At 48.2% G+C, this 16,038-nt stretch overlaps 7 protein-coding genes across 7 annotated transcripts; 3 read left to right on the forward strand and 4 right to left on the reverse strand.

Moving 5' to 3' along the window:
- Nucleotides 1-317: 317 nt before the first annotated feature.
- On the forward strand, nucleotides 318-2,897 carry BGZ61DRAFT_550641 (uncharacterized protein; the record flags this gene model as incomplete). The annotated part of the gene is made up of 3 exons (XM_046255474.1): nucleotides 318-1,251; nucleotides 1,435-1,834; nucleotides 1,868-2,897. 3 exons carry the CDS (start codon nucleotides 318-320, stop codon nucleotides 2,895-2,897), a joined length of 2,364 nt encoding a protein of 787 aa, XP_046101633.1.
- A 218-nt stretch (nucleotides 2,898-3,115) lies between these two features.
- Nucleotides 3,116-4,420, reverse strand: BGZ61DRAFT_480739 (uncharacterized protein; the record flags this gene model as incomplete). The annotated part of the gene is made up of 1 exon (XM_046249231.1): nucleotides 3,116-4,420. The coding sequence occupies one exon, from the start codon at nucleotides 4,418-4,420 to the stop codon at nucleotides 3,116-3,118; it is 1,305 nt and encodes a 434-aa protein (XP_046101634.1).
- A 1,319-nt stretch (nucleotides 4,421-5,739) lies between these two features.
- BGZ61DRAFT_358206 (major facilitator superfamily domain-containing protein) lies at nucleotides 5,740-7,354 on the forward strand (the record flags this gene model as incomplete). The annotated part of the gene is made up of 5 exons (XM_046240944.1): nucleotides 5,740-5,997; nucleotides 6,053-6,067; nucleotides 6,118-6,519; nucleotides 6,569-6,755; nucleotides 6,819-7,354. 5 exons carry the CDS (start codon nucleotides 5,740-5,742, stop codon nucleotides 7,352-7,354), a joined length of 1,398 nt encoding a protein of 465 aa, XP_046101635.1.
- Nucleotides 7,355-7,686: 332 nt separating this feature from the next.
- On the reverse strand, nucleotides 7,687-8,803 carry BGZ61DRAFT_535135 (uncharacterized protein; the record flags this gene model as incomplete). The annotated part of the gene is made up of 2 exons (XM_046254235.1): nucleotides 7,687-8,348; nucleotides 8,410-8,803. The coding sequence occupies 2 exons, from the start codon at nucleotides 8,801-8,803 to the stop codon at nucleotides 7,687-7,689; spliced, it is 1,056 nt and encodes a 351-aa protein (XP_046101636.1).
- A 687-nt stretch (nucleotides 8,804-9,490) lies between these two features.
- On the reverse strand, nucleotides 9,491-11,396 carry BGZ61DRAFT_456223 (uncharacterized protein). Its single transcript, XM_046246477.1, has one exon. It carries the CDS (start codon nucleotides 11,281-11,283, stop codon nucleotides 9,676-9,678), a length of 1,608 nt encoding a protein of 535 aa, XP_046101637.1. The 5' UTR covers nucleotides 11,284-11,396; the 3' UTR covers nucleotides 9,491-9,675.
- Nucleotides 11,397-12,492: 1,096 nt separating this feature from the next.
- Nucleotides 12,493-13,713, forward strand: BGZ61DRAFT_550647 (uncharacterized protein; the record flags this gene model as incomplete). The annotated part of the gene is made up of 2 exons (XM_046255475.1): nucleotides 12,493-12,819; nucleotides 12,871-13,713. 2 exons carry the CDS (start codon nucleotides 12,493-12,495, stop codon nucleotides 13,711-13,713), a joined length of 1,170 nt encoding a protein of 389 aa, XP_046101638.1.
- Nucleotides 13,714-14,060: 347 nt separating this feature from the next.
- BGZ61DRAFT_456225 (S-adenosyl-L-methionine-dependent methyltransferase) lies at nucleotides 14,061-15,745 on the reverse strand. The gene is made up of 8 exons (XM_046246478.1): nucleotides 15,555-15,745; nucleotides 15,447-15,493; nucleotides 15,256-15,393; nucleotides 15,140-15,206; nucleotides 15,046-15,086; nucleotides 14,564-14,996; nucleotides 14,428-14,512; nucleotides 14,061-14,340 (listed from the first exon to the last, which is right to left on the reverse strand). Exons 1-8 carry the CDS (start codon nucleotides 15,651-15,653, stop codon nucleotides 14,171-14,173), a joined length of 1,080 nt encoding a protein of 359 aa, XP_046101639.1. The 5' UTR covers nucleotides 15,654-15,745; the 3' UTR covers nucleotides 14,061-14,170.
- Nucleotides 15,746-16,038: the final 293 nt, after the last annotated feature.

A 16,038-nucleotide genomic window follows, 5' to 3' on the forward strand; every position in this document is an offset into this window, starting at 1 on the left:
TAAAAAGACCAGGCTGTGGAAAATGCTGTCTTCCAAGTGGGAAAACATGCAGATCAGCACCAAGCTTTCCCAACTCAGAACATCATGCATAATTGTTCCCCACACAATCTCAGCCGTATATGCATAGCTGAAATGTGATGTGTCTAGATGCTGGTGGACCTTGCAAGCTACGGCGCGCCAGGTGGGCTGGATCTGAGGCCATTAAGCAAGGTCAGCTGCCATGGTATGCGGCTTTAAATGGAATCTGCCTCAGTTGTATTTAAGATTGAATGGTAGTAGCTATTATCTTCCACTATCACGACTGGCCCATTCTTCCGATGTGGAAAAAACTAGGAGATGGTTGGCGGCGTACCGCTCTGCTCAACACCATCCTCACATGCACCCTCACGGCTTTTGGGGTCATTTTGCTTTCTTACAGCATCTCAAAGTCTGGGAGCCTCAGCACCAACTTCATCATTACCGAAGGGAGCTGCAAAAAGACCAAATCGGTAAACACGTGGCTGCACCTGCTCCTCAACGCTTGCTCCACGGGCATACTGGCTTCGTCGAATTTCTTCATGCAGGTGTTGAGCTCGCCGACACGAGCCGAAGTTGATAGGGCACACCGGGATAATTTTGCTTTGAAGATTGGCGTGCAATCGATGAGAAATCTTTGGCGAGGCTCCGGGGTCAAACTCACCTGTTGGACGCTCTTCTTTTTGGGCTCATTTCCGCTTCATGTGATATTCAACAGCGCCATCTTTCCCACTGAATACATGAGCCCCGATTGGAACCTGACAATTGCGGCAGAGGGTTTCATAAGTGGCGCGCCATATTTCGGACCCGGCGCAGGTGTGTGGCCACCAAAGAGCAAAAGCGATCAGTCCTTACTTAATGTTACGGGATATGGACACAACGAAGACCTGTACGACTACTTCAAACCCACCAGTGAGGTTTCCAGGAGGATCGAGTTTGCGGCCAACCATGCTCAAGATTGGAGACGACTAGAGGTTGCGGATTGTCTGTCCCAATATCAATACTGCAACGGACGCGTCGACTTCCGTGACGTCGTTATGGTCGTCAAGGCCAAGAACTGGTCAGCCATGGTATCAAATGACACCAGTCTTGGCTGGGATCGAAGCAGTGTTTTCGTCCTAAGAAACTCATCCGACAAGGCCCTCCAGGATCTGTGGGACAAGAATGTTCCTCCAAATTCAACAAACTCTCTTTGGTTCGCTACCAGTTGCAATACCCTTCCCCTCCTGGATGGAGGTCGATTTGGGTCTTGCGTGCAGAGCTGCGGCGATGCTCTGGGTAACCCGGGGGTAATGCCTGACTCTCTGCAAATGAAATCAAAACCCGCCAGATCAATCCCCTCAAGCTACAGATTCGGGTTTTTGGATCTGACTTGGACAGAGGGAGATAGGCCTGACGTCGTTGATGAAAACGCGGTAGTACTTGATCTGCAATATTGCCTGGTGCAACAATTCTCACCTACCTGCAAAGTTTGCGTATCGAATACTCTGCTTATGATCGTCGTCACAGCTGCTGCTCTGAAGGCTATCCTCTGCGTGGCTGCCTTACGCTGCCTATCCGAAGAACATCCCTTGGTCGTGCCTGGTGATGCCATCGCATCTTTCATCCGCTCCCCAGATAGATTCACTATTGGGAGGTGTACACTGGACAGAGAACTCGAGGGTACAACGAAAGATGGAAGATACCCAATGTTGGCTGGACCGTCGCACTGGTACACCCAGGACCGGAAATGGTCACAGGCTATCGAGGGCATGGTTCTGGCCAGGACCTACGCCTTTCTCCTTCTCATCTTCATCTTCCTCGCTGCGATGCTATATGCGTCACTGACTTTGCATCCAATCAGTTAACAGAGCTTGACACATGACGTGGCCAATGGAATTCTCCACGTTTCTGGAGCGACCCCTGCTGAGTTCATACCGGCCGTTGTAAAGGGAAACATGCCACAACTACTTCTGTCAATGTTCTACTTCGACTATAACTCGCTGTTTACTCGTCTTTGCGCTGAGAAGGAGTGGAGTTCATACGGAAGAGACTATCGTCCACTTCGAGTGACTCAACCGCGGGGGCAGCAACTATCGGCCTATAGACTGCAATTGCCGTATCGATACAGCGTTCCCTTGATCTCCATATCAATTTTGCTACACTGGCTAGTTTCAAACGCGTTGTACGTGTTTGTGGCCGAAGGCGGTAAGTCTTCTGTGTTGATTGAAGGTGTGTCCACCATGTTTGGCGTTGACTGGTTATTAGGATACTTCAAACCCCCACTCCAGGATCACGCCATATCATTGAAAACTGGACTCGATGATGACGCTTTTGTCGGCATTGGCTGGTCTGCTCCAGCATTGCTGGCGCTCTTAGCGGCTGTTTCCATGATGGCTGTCATTGCCTTGATACTGATGAGTAGGCATATTAAAAGCCCAATGCCTCTTGCGGGGAATAACTCACTGGTCTTGTCTGCGGCCTGTCACGTCCGTATAATTCAGAACGTGGGTACGTTCGGTTCTGAGGGACATGCCTTAGGGGTAAGGAAGTACCACTCGGTACCCACAGAAGAGGTCGATTCGTTCATTGATGATCAGGACACCACTCAGAGAAACAGTACATCAGGTTCACTTGAGATGGTGAATTTACTTCCAACTGAATCTAGGGAATTTGATTACACAGTCGACTCCAATGACTCTTGTGTTCTGAAGCCACGGATCCTGGACGAAGAGCAATACCTGCTTCGGGTCTCACAAAGCCCAGTTCGTTGGGGAGAAGTTACCACGAAGGAAAGTAGGAATTGGCAGTATACTAACGTGAAGGAGACAATAGCACACTTGAGTTTTGGTACAAGGCAACACCATGTTAAGGAGCCGGTAAATGGGAAGTTGTATACATAGAATTATTTAATAATAACCCTATGCAGAAACATAGGCCTTTTTATTAGAGACAATGTTTTCATAAATTAACCTCGCACTTATGGGGCGGTCAATAACAGCATCGATATATCCTTCATGACATTCATATAAATCCACACGTATTAAACCCTTTGTTTCTTGCATCATATTGACTCAACTCTTGAGCTTATCATTGTAGCCTGATATCCAATTCGTAAGAGCTACCTGTCTTCAAACAGAACACGGCACTTGCATCCAAATAGCTCTTGAATACTCTTCTTGACCATCTTGCCTAAGAAATGGTTCATTTCCATCCCTAGAGCTTGCCCCATCATTGCGCATCCGATAATCAGTCGCCAGCAATATTTCAAATATTTGTCTAGCTCGACACGGTTTTCCGGATGTAAAGGGTGATCTGGGACTGGAAGGCGCCGTTGCGGAGAGTATGAAGCCCTTTCAAGAATGGAGTTAGACAGTTCCACTGGGAGACCCTTTTGGCACAAGACCCATCTAACATGTGATACATCGCCGGAACTCGGTTGGAATGCAACAGGCTTCTCAAAGGCTAATAATTCACTATAGGACATTAGTCCATATGGGTAGTAACTCAGTCTCTGATATCGACCCTCGAGAAGGTGACCCCAGCGTCCCATGTCGCGAGGTTCGGGGTGATTGCTGAACTGGCCGTTTTCGATACCAAAGAATTGTCGATGCGGATAAGTGGGAACATCAGACGCTGTCCAGCCAGATTTGGTGCAACGATGAACGACGTACTGATAGACCTTGGCGGAGGTGTAGTCGTTAATGGTAGCTCCCGCCTTGTCCCAAGTTTCCGGGAAGCAGTGCAAGACGTTGAGAAGAATGTAGCTGTACATGGCGAGCCTACAGATCTCGCCCCATCCGGCGTCTGCAATCTCGCATTGACATATCGATCGTTCCCACCAGCGGCTTAAGTCGACACGTGGACCAGCGCAGATGCGAAGAAGCGTCTCCATTTCCCCGTAGAGCAGCAACGTCTTGACAATTTCGACGCTAAAAAAGCCATCTCCGTTACAGGTGAAGAAGTTGTAGCAGGGGTTGTTCGAGTATTGTTCCTGGAAAGCAGACTGTTTTCTCCGTTTGAGTGGCAGAGGGCATTGGCATACTGTCGCCTCATCGTCATGCTGGCATAGCTCCTTTCTCTGTGGGTGTTGAACGGGTCCGAACTCGTCTTCCGAGGTGTGATCGAGGCGCCATCGGTAGACGGTCGCTTCAATCTTCTTGGCCACAAGATCGGTCAAGATGATGTCGTCTTTTTCCGGGTTGGGATCCGCGACACATGACTCGGCATACTTGGCACCATCACAACGTGCGTGATCCAGAACGTTGGCGACGAAAGCATTGGTGAAGTAGGTCAGCTTCTTGACGACGTCTGGCTGCTTGCGTACATGGAAGTTCTTAGCATCATGTTGGCAAGGATTGACTTTCTTCAGTTGAAGGGTTGCGGCCAAGACATTCCAGGGTATATTGTGTGCTTGGTGCGCCATTTGTTATGTTGGTGTCAGATTGAGGCACTCCAGAAGTTCACTGCGGCTCAACGCTTACATCGAGTCAAAACCAGAGTCACGTGTTTGGATGAATGATAAATTTCTGTGCATGGTGAAAACTTCTCATTTGTTAACGCAGTGGTCGCTTCAAATCGCATGTGGCCTTCCGTAACGTAGCATCACTGATAGTATATCCGACCATCCCACATCAATGGTACAAAGAATTTCTCACTTTTGACGATGCTCTAATAAGATGCTCAATGACTTCTATTGAATAGAGGACTGTAAGTAGCTTGTAGCTTAAATAAAGGATAGCTACCTAAAATAGCTACCAGCCGAATACGTCTTTAGTCGGGTAGCGGTTTTTGAACGACTATAGACACTCTCTATCACTACAACTAAAAGAGGGCTCGAATCTAGAGTAGTAACCATTTTCTAGGTAGCTTCCTGGGATCTCTGGCACTCCTCGCATCCATCGCCGTAGAGTCCTGGGTAGCTCACCGCTCTTGAGCTGACTGGTGATACAAGTGAACTAAGCAGCTGTTTTTCGTATCGGAATGAAGTGGGCCTATATCCGGGGACCTTTGGTCGGCGGCCATCGGTAAGCCCGTGGCATTCGCCGAACTTCTTGCCAATAGACACTGCCTGGACTATCCGCATGGGTACATGGTCGGCGAGGTGCGGGGAGGCAGTAAACGCTAAGGGAAATGCACTTTAGGAGGCGGGATTAATATGACCATTTTGGTGATAGTATATTGAAACCACCTTCCTTCTTGAGACAGGAAGACAAGATATTTTTGGCAGGTTGATACACCTCATAAATTCTTCAATTTATACAAGGACGGGCATATTTGGCCGATATAAATAAGTTACATCACCGATAATGTCCACGGATCGTACAAGGGTTTCAATTGCCGATGATTACTTCTGGGATCTTTATGGAACTATTCGTGCAGGAGCTCGATTGATCCACCCGGTATCGCCGTCTACATAAGATGCAGGTCGGCGCGCTTATGTCATTTCTTAGCAGCCTTTGGCTGGGTAAATCAAAAGTTCTGGTTGAAAAGTCTAAGCCCTCTTGTTTGCCGGTATACAAAATGCACAGCATCGTCGCTTTGTTTCTACTTTTCACTGATTTTCAATCTTCTGCGTTGTCATTGTCCTACCCTTTGCTTTGCCCGTGGTCCGCAGACCGCAAACGACAGCCGGCGAGCAGTGCCTTTGTCTTCTAACGATTTCAATTTGGCCAACGGTTCAAGGAAAGATGATTCAAGCTTCTCAAGGAATACAAGTCTCCAATCTAAATCCAGACGGTAAGAATGGATTCTATCCCGATCAGGGAAAAGGAGCCATTTGACATCCTGAAAACAGACGGATCGGATCAAAATGCTCAGCTCCCCGATGACCAACTCCTCCAAAAGCGGTTCGCTCCAGTGGATGACGAAGAATCCCTCGAATCATCGAATCCTGTGTCGGAAATAGGCGAGAAGTGGAACAGTCCTGGTGAGAATATAGGTAGGCTCGCCTTTGCCTTTCTATCCTTTATAGTTGCGGGTATGAGCGACGCAGTTGTTGGGGTATAGTTACTTTGTGGCCAAATGCACTTGACCAATGGCTAACCAACGTGTCTAGGCGTTGCTTCCCTCCGTAAGTCAAATGTCTGTTAACCATGCGAACTATTACTCATATTGGTACAGATCGAGTCCTACTATAAGCTTGACTATTCCACCATCTCCCTCGTCTTTCTCACTCCATTCTTCGGCTACTCAATCGCCGCATTCATGTGTTCTCGAATCCACATGAGATGGGGCCAGCGTGGGATTGCTATTCTGGCACCAATTTGTCATGTTGTGACATTTGTTGTACTTGCTGTCCATCCGCCGTTTCCCGTATTGATTGTGGGCAACGCGTTTAGTGGATTTGGAAATGGTCTTACAGACGCCTGCTTTCCGGCTTGGGTTGGGGGGATGCATAGAGGCAGCACACTCCAAGGATTTTTAACCGCTTGTTACTCGATCGGAGCCCTTTGCGCACCTTTAGTGGCTGCTGTGATGATTTCCAGAGCTAGCCTGCCTTGGTATACTTTCTACTATATTATGGTAATAGCCCATCGCTGTCGTTTTAATTCCACTAACTTTGACCTTGTAGGTTGGGCTATCTGTTTTGGAGCTCTGTGGCCTGGTGGTGTGCTTCTGGAGATGCGACGGCCCCTCATATCGAGCTTCGCAACCGCAAAATACATCTGGTTCGTCGAGTTTTGGTCTAAGAGCCGTGATCAAGAACAAGGTTGCATGGATTATCGCATTGTTCTTTTTTGTCGATACTGGAGTGATGAGTATAGAACTTCCACAAGTCCCATGTGCGACATAACACGGAAATAACTGACTTCAGAGTTTAGCTGGCATCGGTGGCTGGACCGTCACGTATATGCTGCGCGTCCGCGGCGCATCCCCGTACGCCTCTGGCCTGTCCTTGTCTGGATATTGGCTTGGCATGGCTCTAGGAAGAGCGATCTTGGGCTTTGTCAATGAAAAGTTTGGCATTAGAATATGCACTGCCATCTATCTATGCATCTGCATTGGCATCGAACTCATTCTCTGGTTGATACCAAATTTCGAAGTGTCAGCTGTTTCCGTGGCTCTTCTCGGTTTCTTTCTTGGGCCAATGTATCCGGGAGGGGTCATGATGGCCACGGAGCTGCTTCCAAAGAGTATGCATGTGAGCGCCATTGGGTTTGCTATTGCGATTGGGGGTATTGGTGGCACCGTTTTCCCATACGCAATTGGCGCCGTGGCTTCTCACACCAATGTTTCGGTTCTTCAACCAATCATTCTGAGCCTCCTTGTGTTGGAGACTATGGTCTGGTTCTGTTTGCCAGGCTTTGCGAGACAGATTAAGCGAATGATTTTGCAGACTAGATTTGAAAAGATATAGATGGGAATGTTGTACGTCCAATATAGATTAAAGATTATACTAGAAGGCTCGGAAAACTCTGGAGGGTTTCGTTATGATGCTTGAAGGGTCCATGATGATGTTTTAGAGCCAGTTCCAAGGTTGCCGTCGCGTCCTTACAGACGTTGCCAAAATACAAGGCCAAGGAACCAAAGTTCGGTTCGCTGTTGTAGTCCTCGTAAAAGTCAGAGGCGAAAATAGTGCTATATCGCTACTGGCATTGGAAAAACAACAACTTAATAACGGCACCGAGAAAGCAACCACTGGAAAATTAGAGTTGAATACAGGAAAGCCCAAATCATCTTCTTAAACCACTACTTCTGCGCAGCATTTTCATTCTCCTTTTCAATCCGATCCAATACCTCCATCGTGTGATCCCAGATTCTCTTGCTTGTATCCTCCTTGCGAAGCTTTTCATATCTGATGCCTTTTGCCGCATCCGCCCTTTGTCCAACGCCATATGATCCGCCGCCAGCCTCTTCCTTCGTGCTCAAAGTCGCTTTAGCACTGTCGACTGTTCCCTTGGCCGGGAAATTCGAGGTTGCGAGATAGACCATCACTTGTCCACAGTCATCTGACGACGTCATGTACAGCCAAGCCAAGGGTTTCACAATCTTCCACACGAATTTAAACCAGGTAGGCATGTCAGAGCTGGTGAATCCAGGCCCATCAACCAGACCCGGGTAGATGTGCGTCAGACTTAGCTTCCCAGCATATTTATCGGCAAGCTCTTCGAAGACAAAAGTCTTCATGAAACAGGTATGCTTACGCACGCTGCTAACTCCGTAGGTTGAATCAGGTGGGCAACCGACGGGCCAATCCCCTACTGAAGTCCCGTCCTCGAATCCACCTGCGTAGACCGAGATGACGTGGCCGGGCAACGGGGATGCAGTCAGAAGAGGCATGAGTTGCATGATGAACCTGATCCTCGAGTAATAGGTTGTTGAAATGAAGGAGTCCAGACCTTCCGGGGTGGCTAGGGCATATATAGTCAGTATCTCGAACACGAGGCTGGGATATGAGATCTCGTCACCCACTGTTGCGCTCCTTCAGGATAGGATAGCAGTACGTCATATAAAGCAGATCCAACTGAACTGGTCCACCATGAAAAGGATCCTCAGTCTCCTGCCTGATGATCTCTGCAGAGCAACGGTCGACTTCACTGATTAGTGCAAGGTCATTTGCCTTCACAAAGCGCCAGTCCGAGCCAGGGCTGGTCTTTTGTGCTTCGGACATGACGGACTCGGCGCGCGTGGCATTGCGGCCAATGATATACACGCGCAGCTTCGACCCATGTTGTGCAAAAGTGGTCGCCAGTGCATTGGCAATGTATGCGCCAATTCCGGTTGTGCCGCCAGGAAGAGCGACGACCAGAGGCGATCCTTTGGGCAGCTGGGATATAGCAACACGAATCTCTTTGATGCTGGGCATGTTGGTCGTGGCGTCTCAAGATGTTGGATATGCTGGTGATGTGGTTCGAGCGATACGGGTGGAAGTACGAGAAAGTGAATCGGCGATGGCACTTGATCTGATTGCAATTGATGAAGAAGCAGAGACAGAACTTAAAGCTGTACGATACGATGCAGCCTCTACAAAGTGGCCATGTCCAGCTTATTTATTCTGCACATAGCCCTTGGCATTTGAGCTCACAAGTGGTGACGTTCTCCTACAAGTTTAGTGGGAAATACAAGGGAATGTCGGTGCCGCTGCCCACGAGAGACAACCAATAAGGAGGTAATACGTATACGAGGAAAGGTTAGTGTGTTTCCAACCCGCAGCCTATTCCGTTAATAACACGTCATCACAAGGTCGTCAGCGAGCGAATTTTGCAGGTGTTAAGAAGCTGCAGGGGAATATCGGCACAGGAACATAATCGCCGGGCTTAAGACCGACCGAAATCCGTATGAGCAACGGAAATCGCCCAGCATTGACGGATGGGATATATCCGTTATTGGCTGACGTGCAAATGAGACTAAAATCTCACAATTCCGTTCATGTCATGTGAAGAGGACGGGATGGGAACAAAACAATGCGTTACTCTTCCCTACCGATCTGGTGCACGTAAAGATTTAAAATCGGCATGTCCTTCGGCCTGTCTCAAGGCATAGCCTGCGATATGTAGAAGTGACCCAGACATCCCTAATCCAAATCACCACGCGATGCACAGCGCAGGATGGCATTAAAGATACTCCAGCAGAAATAACGAGATTGTTAAACACAGTACATAATGTGAAGAATAAATACAACGGGATAATCAATAACGGTGTTGAAGGTAAATGGCGGTTCCTCTCTCCAGAGTCGTGTTAACATAAATCACACCGACTGTGAATACTACCAATTGCATCTTCGGCTCTCTTCTTGTCAACCATGTTGCGGGACCATGACCAAGAAGGATCCGTTACGACGTGTCCGGAGTCCCATGCACCAACCAGCAGCCTCTGATGCATCATGGTATCTATCAATCCACCAACACCCCCGCTCATCTCTGATTCGTTTTTGAAGTCTTTCAATTGCGGCCATCGAGGGAACAGTTTCTTCTGCCTCTCTTCGTCGTCTTTCCGGCGGGCAAGTTTGCAGTTGGGGTCTTGACCAAGTCCAACCTGCTCAAGCGTCCTTGGAGTTCCACAGCGGTCCGCGATAATCGCCTCTGCCAACTCAACAACTTGGTCGTCTGCGTTGATTTCCCAACTGCCATCGTTGTGGTGTCCTTCACAATCAAGCCCATGTCTGCAGAGTCGCCAGCTTGTTGCAGTGTGTTGGTGAAACACATGAAAAGCGCGCAGGGCAAGATTCCAGAGATAGATGCTGGCACCTGGACAGGTGAACTTCAATCGGCGATTTGCCGCGCCAGTCTTTCTTGACTTGCATTCCGCACACAAGCCAGTCGATTCGGGAAAGGGGACGTACGCAGACGCAATGTCTACCTGGCGAAGGTAAGGATGGACTTTCGGTGGATCGAGATACCTGAAGATGTACATTAGAATTTCTGGGGGAAAGCCAGCTTCTGCAAGTGCTCGCTTCGCAAGACGGTAACTCTTGTCAGTGGAGATGGGCGCAGTAATATGGTGAGCGTCCAAAATGAACTGCCTGGAGCGACGAAGAATATCGATGTGGCGCCAAGTCTCATGATCATTTTGTTCCGCATCAACCGTGTGAAACTCCATCCCGTTGCGAATCGGCCCATCTGGCGCGAGTTGCTTGAAGATAAGTTTCTCTGTATTGGACATGTCTGGGCTGAGATCCTGGAGGTCTTTTGGCAGAGGAAGCCAATTCTGGTTTTTGACATTTTTCGAAAATAGGTAGGATCGATCCTTAATACCACCAAGAGCTGCGAGCTCTGCTGGTGTCAGCGCCTGAGCGAGCTCGCTCCTTCGAGCCATTTCTTCCTGGACATTGGGGAGTCCGGGTGAGTGATGGTACAGCAGTGTGTAATCTCCAAATACCCAACAGTAATCCTCGCTTTTGTTGCTTGCAGCCCACATTCTCCGCAGCGGTTCAAACAGAGCGTCGTCCAAAGCAGTGCAGAGCTCGTATAAGGGCACAGTCGTGGTACGAGCCTTGCTTTTGATGAATTTCCTTTCTAGGGCACCCTCGCTTGAGATGGCTTCCGCTAAATAAACAAACATGCGTGCAGTGATGAAGTCGCCAGAAGGTAGCTTGGAGAGTGTTGTGATGGGCTCGAGGAAACTGCGGTATGCGTCGAGAATCGTCTTGTTAGGCGTACGAGGGTGGCCGCGATGCTCACAGATGCGGATAAGTGAGTCGTGCAATTTGCGCAATATAATTTTTGTGGTTGTAGACGCAGTTTCTTCCGTTCTGTTATCGATTTTTGCAACCAGCTCGTCGATTTCTGCTGTCACGGCCTCGTTTGCTTCAGCGATATCTTTGAGGAACTTCTTGTGAGATGCCATGGCTCTGACTGTCGCGGCTCGAGTCTCAATTGACAAAGCCGAATGGTGGTGAGTGAGGAAATGATCTTGATGGTATGAGCAAGTTGTCTTAAATCCGAGGTGGGTTCTCTTTGATACCGTGAATATGACCCCAACAAATACCAAGATAGGGGCATGAATGCCTAGAATCGTGGATTATCTTTCCTCCGAGACAGGGGCAGTGGAATGACTGTCGCGTAAATGGCTTAATTAAGAGATTGCGTCGGGCATTTCCATGTTGGTCGTTTCCAACATTTACTCCACTAATCAGAGATCAGGAATCCCACTTTAAGTGACCGTAGTAAATGCAACCCTACCAGATCAGTTCACAGGAATTCTCTCGATTGATTCGACGAAGAACGAGGTTCTTGGTCTCTTGACACAGGAAACAATCTTGCACGGTCCCACGAACCCGCCTACCTACTAAGGAGCTTACCCAGAATGAAGTAGCCCGTGAGGTCCAATGCTAAGAGCTTTTATCGGATGGTACCCTCAACAAGATCAAGAAGAAGGGAGTCACTAAGCCTTTAAGCAGGTATCTCGGAATATCAAGACAACCACACCTAGGAAAGTCTTGAATAAATTTTAGGTAAGTAAAATAAAATAAATCTTAGCTAAATCGTTTTGACTCAGGAATAATAAAGCTCAAAATAAATCCTTAGAATTTATTATCTATTAGTATAGTAATTATTACTTGTATAGCTTTTACCGTAGTAAGTTTGAGGGCAGTGGCCAGCTTCCGGGGGCCGTAAGGGTGTTTGACTCATCTGTTGTCTCTATTCGCCTGCCATCTCGTGGTCGAACTCTGTCCGTTTTTCTTGTCGGTAAAGTATGTAGCACCCTTGTGGAATCGAAACTTTTGCGCGCATGGTATATCTAACTTCTGTCTGCTCCCTCAAGGTGAGTAAGTTGCCGCCACAAGGTCAAAAAAAAGCCTTTCTTTCCACAATTCAAGCATTTCCTACCCAACGTTGCCACGATGACCAAATATCAAACTCTTCAACTTAGAAAGGTTAGAAACTGTATGAATATATAAGTAGTTGGTTCAAGAAGCTGAGCCCCGACTCTTTCCCTCCCTCACACATCAGTACAGCACATATTTCCTTGACCTCCACCCGCCTTTCCCTCAGCCATAGCAAGATTGGTGGTGTCACCTATCAACAGGTTCTGTCCTCCTCCGCCGCTGCCAACATGAATTTCTCGCAGGCGTTCGAGGCCACCACTCTCGACTCCTTCGTCACAGGTCAAGTGCGAAAGAAGATGGACGCTATGGCTGATGTTCTCAAGGCCGAACTTGATGCCGCCCAGGGGCACATCCGCGTCCTCAATGTCCTATACCATAAAGGAGATATCGGCATCACCACCGACGAGTTCGAGGAGAATCTGGAGAACTTAGAGACAAAGATTGTTCTCTGCCAAGTCAACCTAGCTGTGCTTCAACGCCACAAGAACCAATTTATCGGCGAATATATCGATGATATGGGAACACAATTCGACGGTCGTAGGATCGATGATGCCGTCTATATCGACCGACTTATCAGCCGGTACCGGACACCCGATAACGCGAAGCTGACCATCTTCAAGTCCCGCGATGCTGCAGCACAAGAACGATTCCGAAACGATGTATTCTCAGAATATGATGCAAATTTCGGTGAGCATAAATGGTGCTGCATTTCTGGATACACCGAGGATTCCTGTGATGTTGTCGCAGCTCATATCGTGCCGTACAATATGGGCGAAGTTAATGCCGAGTACCTCTTCGGAAAGTCCGACCCATCCATGAAGAACGGCCACATCATGAGCTCTCATAATGGCATTCCGATGTTGAAAAGATACGAGGAAATGTTCGACGATGGCCGTATGACTCTGGTCCCGGTTCCCGGCACAACCAAGATCCGGGTTGTTGTTTTTTCCGCTTTAGACCCCAACCCCACTGGTACCGCGAAGCAGCTCCATGGCAAGGAACTGTCTTTCAGGAACGATTTTCGCCCGTCTAATCGCTATCTTTACTACCATTACGCAATCTCCCTACTACGACGACAAAGACATGCAGCCCCTGGGTGGTGGAGAACCTTTGGCCTCTATGGGCGTCACACCACTTGGGCGACCCCGGGTCAGTTTTTACGGCAATCTAGCATGTTAACCCTAGCTCGAGATATCGGCCATCTTCCTCCGGAGGAAGCAAACTTCTTTATGTCCCCTCAGGGGCTTCCAGAATCTGAGGCTCCCGAATTTGACGGCCCTGACGATGCGCAGAAAGACCTTGAGATCGCCGCTGCAATCAACATGAAGCGGGGCCCATTTGGCCTGAGAACCCCGTTTATTAGAGAGCGTAGGGGATCTGATGAGGTGTGGAAATTGGACTCTCATATTTCAGAGGAATTTGCAGGCTATTGCAACCCAACAGAGTAAAAATTAATTAAATAAAATAAGAATAAATTCTTTTAGTTTATGTTCTAAGATATCTTATAAAATAAGGATATTTTATTTCATTTTATCTATTAATAAATATTATTTATAATCTTTATATTTAATAAACTTTTACCTACCCTAATGGGTCTTTATTTTTATATTTGGGGATCCATAGGTACCCGTGGAAAGTTTTAGGGCTTATTATTGGTGCCCACGGGCTGCCGAAATTTCATATGGCTAAGGTACCGAATTTTACGCTCTAGAAGTGATGATGGTGGTGTTGTAGAGAGTGCCGCGGACTTATTGTGTACTCGCTGAAGGAATTAGTCTAGTTTTCTATCACCATAGGTGCTAGGCTACTCCCTCGCACTTCTTGTTATCAGGCGATGTGAAGATGTGGGATGTTAATAAAATTGAACTACGAGTGATGGCAGCGACAACTCATACTAGAGTCGCTCTATTCCTCCTTTGTGTTCTCCGAGTCCGGCTTACGGGCATAAACGTAGCACAGGTTTAGGTATGCATGGTAACACTTGTTATTCAAGGCTTTGCGCATGTTCATTAGGCAAACTTGGTATTCGTCCTTGGGCCAGCCCATAATGTCATGCCACAGAATCAAGGTGTACCCTAACGACCGGTTAGCATGCGAGCCAGACGTGCAACAATCTGAAGGAGCACAAGGTAACTCAGAACCCTTCTCCGCGAAGCTCCTACCTTCAAGATCATTTTCCAGTGTTGACTTGAGAAACTGTCCAGTTTCACTAAGCTTGGCGTCCTTAGTCCACCCACCCACAGGAACCTGGTCAATGTCAGATATCGACATCAATTCAACAGCCGCTTTGAACCATACCTTGAAGTTCACTTGCTCTATGTCAACGAAGCCTGCCGCTTCAGCTGCTTTCAATTGCAAACCATCCTTGACGACATGAAAGCTACGGCCCATCCTTTTCCCTCCTTCTAGCACCAGCTTGTTCATCATCTGAATTGCTTCATCGTTGTCGATTGTCCCGTCATCGCTGTAAAACGAGGGATCAATTTCGCAGGATTGGATGTAGCCGCCTGGCTTGCAGGAGCGGAACGCTTCCCGGAACAACGCGTTCCAGTCGGCAATGGCGCCAAAGAGATAGCGCATGTGAACGAAGTCGAAAGAATTCTCTGGCCAAGTCCAAGTCTCTGCTGCATCCTCGAGCTCAAATTTGACATTTGGTGGAACCCAGCTCGGCTGAATGGGCGACAAGTCTGTGCCAATGACCTCGGCACTGGGGAACTCGTCGGCAAAATCGCTAACATCTTGTAAGCGAAGTTCTCCTACTGTCTGGGCGTTGGTCTTACATTGCCCAGATACCAGTTCCCGTGCCTACATCCAAGACTTTCTAAAGGAAATTAGCTAGGGAATTTGCACCCTAATTCAGGGCTGTGTGCTTGCCTTAATATCTGGCTTCAAAGGCGCCAGGAAGAGCTTTCCATTGAGAAGTAGTGTAAGGTAGTGATGGCTACTCAGATGTCAGGGATATGCCTAGCTGGAGGTCGATGTGGCCATACGTGATGTCGACAGATTCACTCTGCTGCTCATCGTTCGGTGCAAAGTATTGGGTAGCGAACTTTTCGCTGTGATAGGTGCGCCCTTGAACTTCCCGATACTGGAGAATGCTCGAGCTAATTGATGCCGTTGAGCTCGCACTGCCAGATCATGTCAGTATCAGCAGATGGATACCGTGATACAAGCTACTTGCGCGTCACTGCCAAGCGCAGAGTCATCGTCTCCATCCGCTTCGTCCGCCTGAAATTGGGTGCTTAGCAACACAACCCTAGTCGGCACAGAATCTCTCGATAATAATCACCTGCAAATCGATGGGATCCAATCTTGTCCCAGTGGCAGGTTCCAATCCCTGGGTGTCACCTCCCGTGAAATTCCTCGGTGGAGTAGACGCAGCTCCCATTTTCCAAAATTTGTATTATGTGAGTGAATAATGGTGGTAATGAGTGATCAAAGATGGATGGGAACCAGAGGCAGAAAGACATCGCATTTTACTTGAGGAGCGGTAGGGTTCATCACACCACTGTGGAGATTCAAACGAGCGGGCACGTATTAAATTCGACCCACCACGCTGGCCTTGTCGATTTCAAACTGGAAAGACAACAGCTTGTACGTGTTGGTTCGATCCAGCATTCCGATTACTGTACTTCTCTCCTGCAGCCGGGGGACGTTTCCATATTCCGATTAGTTCATATCCCTGCTGCGTAGAATGTCGCCAAGTTCCCGGGTAATTCAGAAAGCCCGCCGATTCCGATCGATTTACTGGGTGAACCACGGAAGAAAGTCAG

This window comes from Ilyonectria robusta (genome assembly GCF_021365365.1).
Source record: "Ilyonectria robusta strain PMI_751 chromosome Unknown BGZ61scaffold_16, whole genome shotgun sequence".
In the NCBI taxonomy this organism is placed as follows: domain Eukaryota; kingdom Fungi; phylum Ascomycota; class Sordariomycetes; order Hypocreales; family Nectriaceae; genus Ilyonectria; species Ilyonectria robusta.